A 14,652-nucleotide genomic window follows, 5' to 3' on the forward strand; every position below is an offset into this window, starting at 1 on the left:
GAAACGGTCATTTCTCCTAAACCGTGCATCGGAATCGAACGAACTACATATCAAAACGAAGCTCGTAACATGAGCTATCTAAACATGGCAGTGGTCATAATATAGCAGGGGGTTCTTGGGTCCTAATGTTATGCACAAAAACAGTCCAAAGAAAATCGGACGTTACGACGGCTATGTTTACGCGATTACCAATATTTAAACTACTCCAATTAACCACCAACCAACTCATAACCATCAATACAAAAAAACTTCACCTAAACCATACCACATCAGTCCATAATCTCCAAGGTTTTCAACTCAAACAACCACAATCAAGACCTATGAACTATAATCAAGCTTCAATTACCAAAACACTTCCAAATTAAACCAAACTACTAATAATCACAATCCATGCTTCTCATTTCACAACACCAACCATTAAACTTACTAACAAATAAAGTAAAGGCTAGGGTTTGAAGTTTATACCTTCCTTGGGAGGTGTTAAGTTGCTAGGAAGCCTTAGGGAGCCTCCTACAAGCTTGATCTTTCCAAAGAAATCAAGAACACAAAGTTAGGCTTTGAAGTTTCTAAAAGTCCGATTTAAAGAACTGTAAAAATGAGGGTCTTACCATGATTATTTGGACGAGACTTGTGAACAAGAGTTGTAGGCCATCTCAATACCTTTCCAATGAGCTATAGAACACAATATTTGAGTGAGAAATGAAGGAGATACAGTAGTTTTAGTGTTCTGGTTCTGTTTTGGCCGAGAGCATGAAGAACAATGCCTTGGTTTCTTTTTGATTTTGATGAAAATGATTTTACTTGGCTTGGTTGCTTTGTTTTTGTGTTTGATTTAGTCAATTACCTTGTTGCCCTTGAATTTGTGTGGTTCTCATTCAACCACACCTCCTTCCTTCCCATATCATGCTTGTGTCATCCTCATGATGTCATCCTCCCCTCCTTGTCCTCTTTCTATTGGTTGGATGACATCATCCCCACTAATCCCCTTGATTAACTTCCTAATCGTTTGCCTAATGTCCGCTGATCTGTTATACGGTTCGCTTAACTTTTCGTTTTCGTTTATCGTTTGAGGGATCATACCCGGGATCTTATTACTTAGGTTCCCTTAACCTTTCTCAATATATTGTATTCCTTTTATGATCCTCTATTATAATCCTTTAATTTAAATCCTTTTTATCCTGTTACCTTATACTCAATTCTTTCCGTATCTATTGGATTTCCGGGAAAAATCAAAGTGTTCGGATTTGGATTCTGACGATCTTTACATACACTTATATCCCATATAAAGTACTAATAAAATCTCAGAATATCCATATCAGAACCCCTACATAGTGTGGCATGAAAAGTTTTCTCATTCAGCAAAAACACTATTCATAAGGGTTTCAAAAATTTCCCAAAAATTGGGATTATTACAGTCTCCCCTCCTTAAAAGGATTCCGTCCCGGAATCAGATAGAAAATGAATAGGGATACTCTCTTAGCATTGCACTTTCTAACTCTCGAGTAAATTTTCCCACATTGTGGTTCTACCATCAAACTCTTACTAGTTTGATAACCCTTCTCCTAAGCACTCGTTCCCTTTTTCTCTATACCCTTCCTGGTTGCTCCATATAGGTTACGTCTGGTTGCATGTCTATGCGCTCATATGCCCCTATTTGTCTAGCATCCGAATTACACTCTCTTAACATTGATACGTGAAACACGCTATGACTTGCTACATGTTCTGGGGTAAGGCTAGCTCATATGCTAACTTCCCAATACTCCTTAATATATCCAAGGGTCCAACAATTGGTGGACTTAGCTTTCCTTTCTTTCCGAATCTCATCAATCCTTTCCAAGGGATACCTATAACATTACTAGGTCCCCTATTTCGTACTCTTTATCCTTTTGTGTCAAATCAACATACTTATCATGTCCATCTTGGGCTACTACCAGCCGTCCTCTGATTAGATCTATCATATCCTTGGTCCTTTAGACCACTGCTGGTCCGAGCATCTTGCGCTCTACAACTTCATCCTAACATAAGGGAGATCGATATTGTCTTCCCTCAAAGATCTCATAAGGCGATATCTCAATACTGGCATATGATCTATTGTCGTAAGAAAACTCAATCCGTGTTAAGTGATCATTCCAATTTCTTTCAAGTCTATTGCACAGACTCTCATTATAGCTTTTAGCATTAGAGCTTTTGCTTCTCAATACCCATTTTTTTCCAGTTCGTAATCGCTACTACCTTCCGTTCCTAATATTATACTGGTTATACTTTTGCTCGTTAGCGTTCTATAACCTTTTAATAACCACGTCAACCTTAGTATCACGAATGTGTTCCCATTCCGCATACTACCACCACTTTATTACTCCTTTTTCAGTTGTTTCTATTTTCCAAAATTTGATCAATCAAATAGAAGTAAAGGAATTTATTGAGAGATCACTATGATCATGAACACTTGTTATATCGCATAGTTAGTACAGAAGGTGGCCAGCCTTTAGTACTTAACAAGCAATTAAACAATAGCTGGTATCCTACTCGGCTTCTATCACACAGATAGATAGTCATTCGGCAATACCTCCCCTTCTGGAAGGGTTGTTCTTCTCAGCTTACATGAAATGAAAAGAAGAGAAAAGAACGAACTGAAGAGAATTGTATATTCATAAAAAAATTTTATTGCCATAAAATATCTGGCTTGGAATCTACCTCTGAACTATAGAGGTTTGTCATAGAAGAACAAAACATATATGTATTTATATCAACATCAAGTATTATAGCATCGCATTTCACGTGCCTAAATATTTTCGCTATCCCGTCCATCATTCTATGGACCCATGCTCTTCCTCGAGCTTATACACAATCACCTTTGAAACTCCCTCGACATCGAAAATCGAATTTGGGATCTCATTCTATATATCACCGTTACTAGGATTCTATGCTCGCACCGCAACCTTCCTCGTATAATAATACGACTCTCTATTGATAAGAAAGAATAATTATTCACTAGGTAGATACTCTACTTAATTAGTCTATCAATGATAACTTATACACTACCACGACCCGATTAGGGGTACTCAATCTCAACACCCATTCCAATACAACTCTCATGGTTGTAATCAGCTCACTACTCGCAGAATCATTGCTGCCTTACTATGGTCCACCACTGACCCACTGTAGTCATTCATTTTCCATGAAGTCTTAATAGCTAACCATACGGAGTTCATACATGTCGTATCAAATCCTTCTAAGGAGGTAACATAATCACCATTCATGATTCATGGAGTACACTCCTGATTCTGACATACATACATGACATGAAGCAGATAAAAGTGCAGAAGAGTTTCAATCAAAGCAACGATAGCAGGTTAATACCATTCTTAATCATACGCCCTAAATAGAAGAATTAACTCAAGGGTTCATCTAGTCCTTTTTGAAACATGGTCCTGGCTTATCTCAAGATAGGACCTTCTAAGATAGATAGCCCGTTCCTGGCGATTACACGAATTAAACCTTTACCAACTACTATTACGGTTGGGTATTGCACAGTCATCAGAAGGAATGTCAATCTTCCAAACCATAATTCAACCTTCACATTTTTAACCATCATCACTGTTTTCTTTTGGCACACGCGCCTATAATTATCCACTTACCTTTAAAGTGTCGGCCACCTCTTTAGCCTTTCCTGATAGTAAAATTTCCTTACAGTCAATGTCATTTTAACCACCTCCAAATAAATTTTCTACCTTATTTCCGATCACTGCTTGAGTGAAGATGTTTTCCTTAAAATCAGATGGGAAAGAAAAGAAAAAAAAAATATCACCATTTTTCCATAAGTTATTGCCTCAATCTTTAGAGGCTAATCACTGCCAAGACTGACTCTCAATCATACTTAGAACATTTTTTATCTTAAGTCCTAATTGCCCTGAACAATTTCGACCATTACTGGTTCGATCCATACTTTCTCGTGGTTTAACACGTGCCCCACTTGGCATCATTATAATTATGTCATATTTCCTTTATCAACATTTTTATTCTTGAGAATTTCGAATATTTCCTTTCTCCTTGTAAAACCTCTAAGGTTATCCTTCAATCGTTCCTCCTGTATTCCCTATATACAGGGCATATCAAAATACCATTTACTAATACTAGAACCATTGTCTATATACTTCTGAAAAATTTCTCCACTGATCCTTAAAGGTTATTATTACCTTAATCCTTTCCAATTCATACTGTCAAAACTCATACTATCCCTATTAAGGGTGAAATGCCAACCTTTATGCATTCCCCTAGGATTCATTTTAAGTTACCGATGTTCTATCCTTAATTCCACCTTTGAAAAGGTACATGCATCCATCCATGGATAAACCAAGTCATATATCCTTGATAGATTATCTTCTTCATCATTCCCACCTCGATAGTCTATACCTAACTTCATAATAGCATCCTTATTCAAATTGAGGTCAATCCATATGGCCTCCAAAAGATAACAATGGTCATCCGCTTTTCTTTCCTGATTTGGTAATGATAACATGGATGTTCTGGAAGATATTGGTCGTGTTCAACGTGAACTTCTTCTTAATAATTCCTTATTTACTTTTGTTGTTTATCTCAACAGTCACCTCAATGTTGGGATATCTTTCATACCTGGCGTCTCCCTTTCTGGGTATCAAGCCACCGGTCTTACATTTCACCTTCTTGCAGGTCACTTCCTTCATCCAATTTTTCCTAATTTCTTACTTCCTTATCCCCTTAGTCTATCCGCGTCTCATTATTTATCCTTCGAATTATCTCAAGGTTTCCTCGAATCCTCCCAACTTACAGGGGATAAACAATATGTATCTCTTATGCCCTCAACCATCAATTTTAACTTATGGTGAATCACCCTCATCCTGACGAATGCATACTTTTCTATTTCTATTGCTACGAGTCGTTAGGGTTTCCTCATACCCAACTCCCTTATCATACCTCAAACTCTATTGCCGTTATATTCCTTTCCACTTCAATTTCTTTTTATTTTCCTTTCTCTTATCATTATTTCATGAACCAACACAACATAAGCATTGATTTCAAACATCCCGTCATTCTGGATTCGTGCCCTTGAAACGAATCTTGACAACTTTTACAACTTAAATTCACAATTCATCATACTCATCTGCCTTTGTTCTGGCTCTAAAGCTTTTACACTCTCTCCATAACCTTGGGAATTACTTTTCCGAAAACAACTGGCTGAACTTTAATTAGTTTATCATAACCTCTGGCTCCGTGCCTTTCTTGGTCTTTCACCAGCGGGTGGCCTCTCTCTTAGGAGGGTAAGTGACAAAAACAGTCCTTTGTGGTTCGTCAATCATTTAGAATCTCAAATGATTCCTCTATTTCCTTTAGCCAGGCTCTTGCCTCGACTGGGTCAGCTTGTTCCATGGAACTCTGAGAGCTTAGCGACTTAAAGGTCCTGAAAGAATTTCTCACCGCACTGTCTCCTCAGGGTGGTGGTTGGGGATAATAGTCTAAGTTCTTTTTAGACAGGTCCATGAATTACCGTATAGGAGTACCGTCTCGGGTCTCCTTTCCTTACTCGACTTTCTATTTCCTTAGTATGAAATGTTTCATCCTACTCCCCATAATTGGGGTCATCTTTTAATTTAAAATCCTCATTTTCTACTCCATTATGTCATGGGTTCCTTCTATCTTGATGGCGACCTCCCTGACTATCACGTTCAGGGTTTGCTCTAAATCTTATTCCTCAAACTAGCTTTCATCTAAGATCTCATCTTTAAGCTCTTGAACATTTGGAACCCAAATTCTGCAGGAATACCTCATTATTCCCTTCTCATCTTTCTCGATATTAACCTCTTATCTATTTGTTGGCTCTCTGCCTTCATTCATAACTTTTTCTGGCACAATATGATCTTTTCCAATAATTTGGGCTGTATTGCTATCTCAAACAGCTTTTCGGTACCGGCTCCGGTTACCTTCACTACTATTTCCATTTTCTCAAAATCTCTTATAAACTCTCCAAAAGACATTATCATCTTGAGTCTCTCCTTTTTACTAAGGGCATCATCCACCATATTGGCTTTCCCCGAATGATAAAGAATCTCCCAATAATAATTCTTGATTAGCTCTAACCGCCTCCTCTGGCGTATGTTGAGCTCTTTCTACGTAAGAATGTACTAGAGCACTTATGGCTTAGGTAATTCTCGCACTTCTCTCCATACAAGTAGTGCCTCCAATCTTTAGGGTAAAACTATTGCCACGAGCCTAAGCTCATGGGCGGGGATATCGAATTTCATATTACCTTAATTGTCTTGACGCAGACGCGATTATCTTGCTGTGCTAAGAAGCACCCTAATTCCTTATGCGAAGCGTCACTTACAAATCACAAAATCTCCTTTTTCCATCCGGCAACGCCAGCATAAGGGCCATCACCAACCTCTGCTTCAGTTCTTGAAAGCTGTTCTCGCATTTCTCTGTCCATTCGAACTTCTCAGTCTTACGAGTAAGCCGCGTTAAAGGGGCTACTATCTTTACAACTTGAACGAACCTCCGGTAGTGACCGGCCAATCCTACCTCTGGTAGTTGCCCTAACCATGGTCATCAATTCCTCAGTGGTCCTTTATTCATTCTTGTCAGGATTCTCCATGGGATCCTCCTCAGCAACTATCCCTTCTAGGACAACATCCTCAACCGCTACATCCTCAATATCAACATCATCCGGTCCCGCGTTAGGACGCTCTATCGGATCCATAATCTGATCCCCAATAAATAATAAAACATCATCGCGTTGATGTTCCTCAACTTCAGGGTTCGGAGTCCCGCTACCATATACGATAACGAACTACGCTTCTATCGCTACATTTATAAGGGTTCCCATAAGGGTTTTAACTGTCAGTACTACGTTAGGTAGTCCGACTATGAACTTGGCAAGAGTTCTTATTATCTTAGTGAATTTATTATCTTAACGTCCCATCATCTCTGAGGTTTATAACGCTTAGCTCTGATACCATTTCTGTAACACCCCCAGATCCGGGGTCGGGGATCCGGGTCGTCACGGTCTTTCTTCCCACAATATCACTTCACTTAATTAATAATAATAACCTTATGCTGTGACCCCACACTAACACACCACAACCCGTTATAGTCTCAGAGATGAAATTGAAATAAGTACAAGTCTTTGAATCCACAATTTAATAGTTATTACAACCCAAAACGATTACTTGATAAATTTACAGTTAATTGCCATTATCTGTCACAAGTTATAATTATACATAATTGATTCTCAAAAGTAGAATGCCTGATCTACCAATGGATCTACCTCTGCAGCTATAGCAGCCACAACATCAACGGGAAGACGCGGGACGCTTCCCACGCGCTTGCGCTGGGTCTGCTGGAGTCTGGCCATCTTTCCTAACTGTTGTTGTGTGATGAAGAAATAAAGCAAGGGTGAGCAGCAAGCCCACCAAAATAATATGTATAATGATTAACAATATATGAGCCTTCTCATAGCACTCATGAAAGTCTTGGTCAAAAGAAATGAACCAAGTTGATATCTTAATGCGATAAAGTCGCAAAATATTCAGTATATATATACATATATACTTTTCAAAATATGGGAAGTCCTCTTCCATGCATAATACACACAGAGTTCCAGTTTATAACTGTATATATAAAAAATATCGTTGCAAGGTGATCTCATATATCTAACCTTGTCTCAACATTTTTCCGAAAATCTTTGTCATTCATAAGACAATCATTAACTAGATATAAGTTTAAAAGATGAAGTTACAAGATACCCCAAAATACTTATATCTTTCCCAAATACTACTTGAACTACCCCCGTTCAAGTTATAATCAGTTTCAAAGGTTCATCACATAGATGAGACTACAAGACAAGATTTGAATAGATTCAATCTTTGAATATCATTATAAATAATGAAGTTACGAGATACTTCATTAAGTCCCGATATATAAATATATTCATATATATCTCCCATACATTTCCTGAAAACCTCTGTCATGTAAAGTATGAACAGAGTTGCAATATCCAATGAATTTGGAAGGAAAAGAATTTTGGCATAAACCAGATATCTTGCTGATCAGGCAAAGATACCAATAAGTAACCTTTTCTACTGTAGATGGATGAATTCCTCACCGGTCATCACCCTGGCCGCATTAGGACCTCGCGCTAGACCATTACCCGGCCACTCACGCGTTGATGGACTGCCACCCAGCCACTTACACTTTATAGACCGTACCCCGGCCTGTCGCTTATGCCAACTCAATCAGATGGACTTATTTCCCGAACATTGGGCAAGTAATCAAATTGTTTTCTCAAAACAGCAACCATGTTGCGAATATAAAATACACCACAGAGCCGGATCCCCAAGATTTTGAGCGAATATTCAAGTCTCCTTCGAAAGGAAGATCTTAAATCAAAAAACGAGTTTTGGGATCCGCTCTAACTTTTAAAATCATTTTGAAGACTCGAAAACATTTTTAAGAATGTTTGGAGTAAAGCTGATTTAATGAAATAAATCAGTCCCGATATATTAGAAAATATCTGAATATTATTATTTAAATAATATTCCCATAAAGAATAATCTTTATAAAAATAATTGAAGTAGAAGTTTTAAAACTTATACTTGAAACGAGTATTAAATAACCAAAGATACACTTATATGAAAGTATTATCTTTATTTGAATAATCGAAAATAAGTTTGATTATTAACACCTTATTCTTTAATAAAATAAAGAATATATTTCAGTAATAAGCGGAGTCATAATACCTCGAATGTATATTATAAATAATATTCATTAAATAAAATAAAGGAGTCATACATCCTCAAGTGAATATTAAAATAATATTCAATTAATAAAATAAAAGGAGTCATAAGCCCTCGAATGAATATTCAAGATAATATTCATTAATAAAATAAAGTTATCGAATAAACCTTATTCGATTAATAGTTTTGAAAACTATAACCATATATATATATAAATATATATATATATATAAAATCTACTCGGGATCCTCGACTCCCGGTTTTAGAAAATATTTTCACCTTTGGGTCCCTATACTAAGGGTATATGCAAATACCGCTTATCTCTAGCATAGGTATTATGCAACGAATAAGCATTTGAACCAACAGATATATAAATCAAGAATACAAAACAGGCATGCATATATATACCATATCAGCATGCTTCAATATATCGCAACATTTGCTAATTAACCAACATGCATCTATCGCAAGATAATGCATATACATATATTCATCACAACAACAGTATAACGGGTAGAAAACTTGCATGAGCGACTGGGGGTTATGAATGGCTCGGGACGAGTCTGGTAACCTATAAGCAACAAGTAAGTTGGAATTAAACCAAAGTCACTTGTAAATCTATACTTTAACTAACTTAGACTCTAACGCTTGTTTTGCGCTTACTGATTTGCTTAAGTCACCCGGGTACCCTCGGCTCCACCATTTTTAATAATTTAACCTTTACGAGTTTTAAGGCGATTCCTTCGCGAGTGTATTACCAACTGCCTAACACACTTACCATAAATGTTTCATACATTAATTAACCCTTTTCGGTCTTTAACCTATGTTTCAAAGTAAGGCGAGGGGAAAAGTTTCGTTCGCGAAACGCCGTTACTTGAAACGGTCATTTCTCCTAAACCGTGCATCGGAATCGAACGAACTACATATCAAAACGAAGCTCGTAACATGAGCTATCTAAACATGGCAGTGGTCATAATATAGCAGGGGGTTCTTGGGTCCTAATGTTATGCACAAAAACAGTCCAAAGAAAATCGGACGTTACGACGGCTATGTTTACGCGATTACCAATATTTAAACTACTCCAATTAACCACCAACCAACTCATAACCATCAATACAACAAAACTTCACCTAAACCATACCACATCAGTCCATAATCTCCAAGGTTTTCAACTCAAACAACCACAATCAAGACCTATGAACTATAATCAAGCTTCAATTACCAAAACACTTCCAAATTAAACCAAACTACTAATAATCACAATCCATGCTTCTCATTTCACAACACCAACCATTAAACTTACTAACAAATAAAGTAAAGGCTAGGGTTTGAAGTTTATACCTTCCTTGGGAGGTGTTAAGTTGCTAGGAAGCCTTAGGGAGCCTCCTACAAGCTTGATCTTTCCAAAGAAATCAAGAACACAAAGTTAGGCTTTGAAGTTTCTAAAAGTCCGATTTAAAGAACTGTAAAAATGAGGGTCTTACCATGATTATTTGGACGAGACTTGTGAACAAGAGTTGTAGGCCATCTCAATACCTTTCCAATGAGCTATAGAACACAATATTTGAGTGAGAAATGAAGGAGATACAGTAGTTTTAGTGTTCTGGTTCTGTTTTGGCCGAGAGCATGAAGAACAATGCCTTGGTTTCTTTTTGATTTTGATGAAAATGATTTTACTTGGCTTGGTTGCTTTGTTTTTGTGTTTGATTTAGTCAATTACCTTGTTGCCCTTGAATTTGTGTGGTTCTCATTCAACCACACCTCCTTCCTTCCCATATCATGCTTGTGTCATCCTCATGATGTCATCCTCCCCTCCTTGTCCTCTTTCTATTGGTTGGATGACATCATCCCCACTAATCCCCTTGATTAACTTCCTAATCGTTTGCCTAATGACCGCTGATCTGTTATACGGTTCGCTTAACTGTTCGTTTTCGTTTATCGTTTGAGGGATCATACCCGGGATCTTATTACTTAGGTTCCCTTAACCTTTCTCAATATATTGTATTCCTTTTATGATCCTCTCTTATAATCATTTAATTTAAATCCTTTTTATCCTGTTACCTTATACTCAATTCTTTCCGTATCTATTGGATTTCCGGGAAAAATCAAAGTGTTCGGATTTGGATTCTGACGATCTTTACATACACTTATATCCCATATAAAGTACTAATAAAATCTCAGAATATCCATATCAGAACCCCTACATAGTGTGGCATGAAAAGTTTTCTCATTCAGCAAAAACACTATTCATAAAGGTTTCAAAAATTTCCCAAAAATTGGGATTATTACATAGAGGCCAGCCCAAAACAAGTCAAAGCCATCATAAACCTAAAAAGTCCAACAACACTGAAAGATGTCCAAAAATTACATGGAAGAGTAGCTGCACTCAATAGATTCATATCGATCTTCTAACAGGTGCAGATTGTTCTATGACGTATTGAGGAAGAATAAAGGATTTGATTGGAAAGAGAAACATGAAGCAAGACTTGACGAGTTGAAACAATATCTCATGTCATCACCTTTATTGTCGAAACCTACTCCTGGTGAGATGCTCTATGTATATCTCTCAGTCACGGACCATGTTGTTAGTGGGGTCTTAGTCAGAGAAGAAGGAAGTATGCAGTTTCCAATCTACTATGTTAGTAGAATTTTACTTGATACAGAAGAAAGATATTCTACCCTCGAGAAACTAGTCCTAGCACAAGCCATGATGTCAGTTAAGCTGCGTCACTATTTCGAGTCTTACAAGATCTGTGTCAGGACAAATTACCCTATGAAGACTGTCTTGAGTAAGCCAGAACTAACATGATGACTTGCCAAGTGGTCTATACGATTGAGCATGTATGACATTGTTTATGAGCCCAGAACGACCATTAAATCCCAATCCATAGCAGATTTTATGACAGACTTCAACCCAAATCTATTAAGCCTTACAAATGAGGAATTCCGGCATCTGGTGCTGAAAACAGAAATGGAACCTTGGTCTCTATATACATACGGGGCTTCAAATCAAAATGAAATAGGACTGGGACTTGTTCTGAAGTCGCCACATGGGGACATCATGGTGTATTCGATATGTTGCGAATTCAAAGCCACAAACAATGAATCCGAGTATGAGGCATTGATAATTGGCTTAACTACTGCAATTGATCTCAAAATCACTCACATTAGTGTCTACTGTGATTCACTCCTGATAGTTAACCACGTCAAGGGGACCTATGAATCTAAAGATGAGAAGATGGACGAATATTTAGAGATTGTTAAGCAATTACAAGGAAGATTTGACGACTTCACCATTCATCAAGTCCCAAGAGAATTGAATTCACAAGCTAACGCGTTGGCTGCTTTGGGAGCAGTATTCAGTCATCGAAACCTATCCTCAATACCGGTCATTCATATCCTGAACTCGGCAAGAATAAGATGGAAGACAGAACAAAAAGCCTTGGAAGTAGGAAATGTCGATACAAGTGAAGATTAGATGCAAAAATATGTGGATTATTTGACACTCGGCACTCAGCCAGTCAACAACAATGAGGCAAGGTCATTTAGGATGAAGGCGTCCAAATTCATCATCATTGATCACGTGTTGTTTAAGAAGTCTGTTACAGGAATACTACAAAGATGCTTGAACAAAAATGAGGCTGAACATGTTCTTCGTGACATACATGAAGGAGATTGTGGAAATCATTCGGGAGGAAGAAGACTGTCCTGCAAAGTCTTACGAATGGGATATTATTGGCCAACGCTAAAACATGATGTTGTAGATTATGTCAAAAAATGTGATGCATGCCAACGACATGCTCCACTCATACATGCACCCTCGAAAAGATTACACCCAACACTCCCGTCTTGGCCATTCATGAAATGGGGTATGGATATTGTAGGCAAAATGCCACCAGCTCCCAGAAAAAAAGTATACATGTTGGCGGTTACGGACTACTTCTCAAAATGGATAGAGGCATAAGCGTTCCAACATTTCAAGTCGAAGGAAGTCATCTCTTTTATCAAGAGGAACATAATCTGCAAATTTGGTATCCCTGCAGAAATAGTTTGTGACAACGGCTCTCAATTTATAAGTGACGAAATAGAAGCCTTATGCCGTCAATGGAACATTAACTTGATCAAATCGACACCCCGCTATCCGCAAGCAAATGGGAAAGAAGAATCGAGCAACAAAATAATTGTTAGATATATTTGATAATGTCATGTCTAATATGATTTATGTTTAGTTTTCAGATCTTACTTAAACAGGACAAATCAGTACTTAACTGAAATCATCATTTATACTGAAGTCAGAACTTAAGTCATCAGTACTTAAGGTTCAGGAGATATTTTTCAGAAGATAATATCAGGACTTAAAGGAAACGTTCAGATAAGAAAGTCGGCTGATTGAAAGGAAAAGAAGATCAAGAAAAACGTAAGAAGAGATATGCATGAAGAAGGAATTCTATGAAGAATAGAATACTTGGAAGAAAAGATATCTGATTGATATATTTTAGGAAGCAAAATTATATTCCATATCAATTAGCGATTATCTTGTAACTGTGTAGTATATAAACACAGACATAGGGTTTATACTATAAGTGTCATCATTATCGAGAAGATTATTCATTGTAACCTTAGCAGCTCTCGTGATATTTGTTCATCACTGAGAGATGACAGTTCCATACTGTAACATAATATATTGCTTTGAATAAAGTCTATTTTCTGTTACTTGTGTTATTAAAATTCAATTTGATTGTGCTATACACTGTATTCACCCCCTCTACAGTGTGTGTGACCTAACAAGTGGTATCAGAGCCTATCTGTTAACATACAAATAGTTTAAGATCCAAAAAAAATCATGTCTGAAGTAGAAACTCCAACTAAGCCCACCAAAACTGAAGAACCTCCAAAGACACAAATCCATAGCCGATATGAGGCTATTAGAGTTCCCATATTGAGACCATCTGAATATCTCATATGGAAGGTAAGGATGACTATGTTTCTGGAAGCTACAGATCCAGAATATCTTGATAGAATCAAGGAAGGGCCTCACAAACCAACCAAGCTCGCTGTTGCAGTTGCAGGTGAAGCAACAAAGTCAGTACCAAAGGAGAAGAGTGACTACACTGCTGAAGATATCGCATTAATTGCTAAGGATGCTAAGGTACGACACTTACTGCATAGTGCCATTGATAATGTAATGTCAAACAGGGTAATAAACTGCAAGACTGCAAAGGAGATATGGGATTCCTTGGAAACAAGATGTCAGGGAACTGATACGATTAAGAAGAACAGGAAGACAATACTCACTCAAGAGTATGAACAATTTGACTCAAAGGCTAATGAGTCATTGACTGATTTATATGATAGATTTGTCAAACTCTTGAATGAATTGTCACTGGTTGATAAGGAGTATGATCTTGAAGATTCAAACCTTAAATTCCTGTTGGCTCTTCCTGAAAGCTCGGATTTGAAGGCAACAACAATAAGAGACAACTATAATCTTGATGAAACGACTCTTGATGAAATTTATGGGATGCTCAAGACTCATGAACTTGAGATGGAACAAAGAAGCAAGAGGAAATGAGAAAAGTCAAGGATAGTTGCTCTTAAGGCTGAAGAAGAATCCCCTAAGGCAACTACCTCAAGGAAAGGCAAAGGTAAAGCTCTCTTCACAAAGTCTGATACTGAGTCATCAAGTTCTGATAGTGATGATGACTCAGAATCTGAAAGCTTGCCTAAGACGGATGCTGATGAAGAGATGATGAAGCTGTGTGCCCTTATGGTGAAAGGAATCACAAAGATTGCATACAGGAAGTTCAGGAAGGGAAAGAAGTTTTCCAGGAAAGGTGCAAGTTCTGATAAGAAGAATTTCAGAAAATCTGAGGGCAAAGGAGGA

General features: G+C 37.5%; 1 protein-coding gene across 1 annotated transcript; it reads left to right on the top strand.

Moving 5' to 3' along the window:
- The first annotated feature begins 11,739 nt into the window (after positions 1–11,739).
- On the top strand, positions 11,740–12,246 carry LOC141703885 (uncharacterized). Its single transcript, XM_074507299.1, has one exon. It carries the CDS (start codon positions 11,740–11,742, stop codon positions 12,244–12,246), a length of 507 nt encoding a protein of 168 aa, XP_074363400.1.
- Positions 12,247–14,652: the final 2,406 nt, after the last annotated feature.

The sequence above is a fragment of the Apium graveolens genome, chromosome 1 (genome assembly GCF_009905375.1).
Source record: "Apium graveolens cultivar Ventura chromosome 1, ASM990537v1, whole genome shotgun sequence".
NCBI lineage: Eukaryota > Viridiplantae > Streptophyta > Magnoliopsida > Apiales > Apiaceae > Apium > Apium graveolens.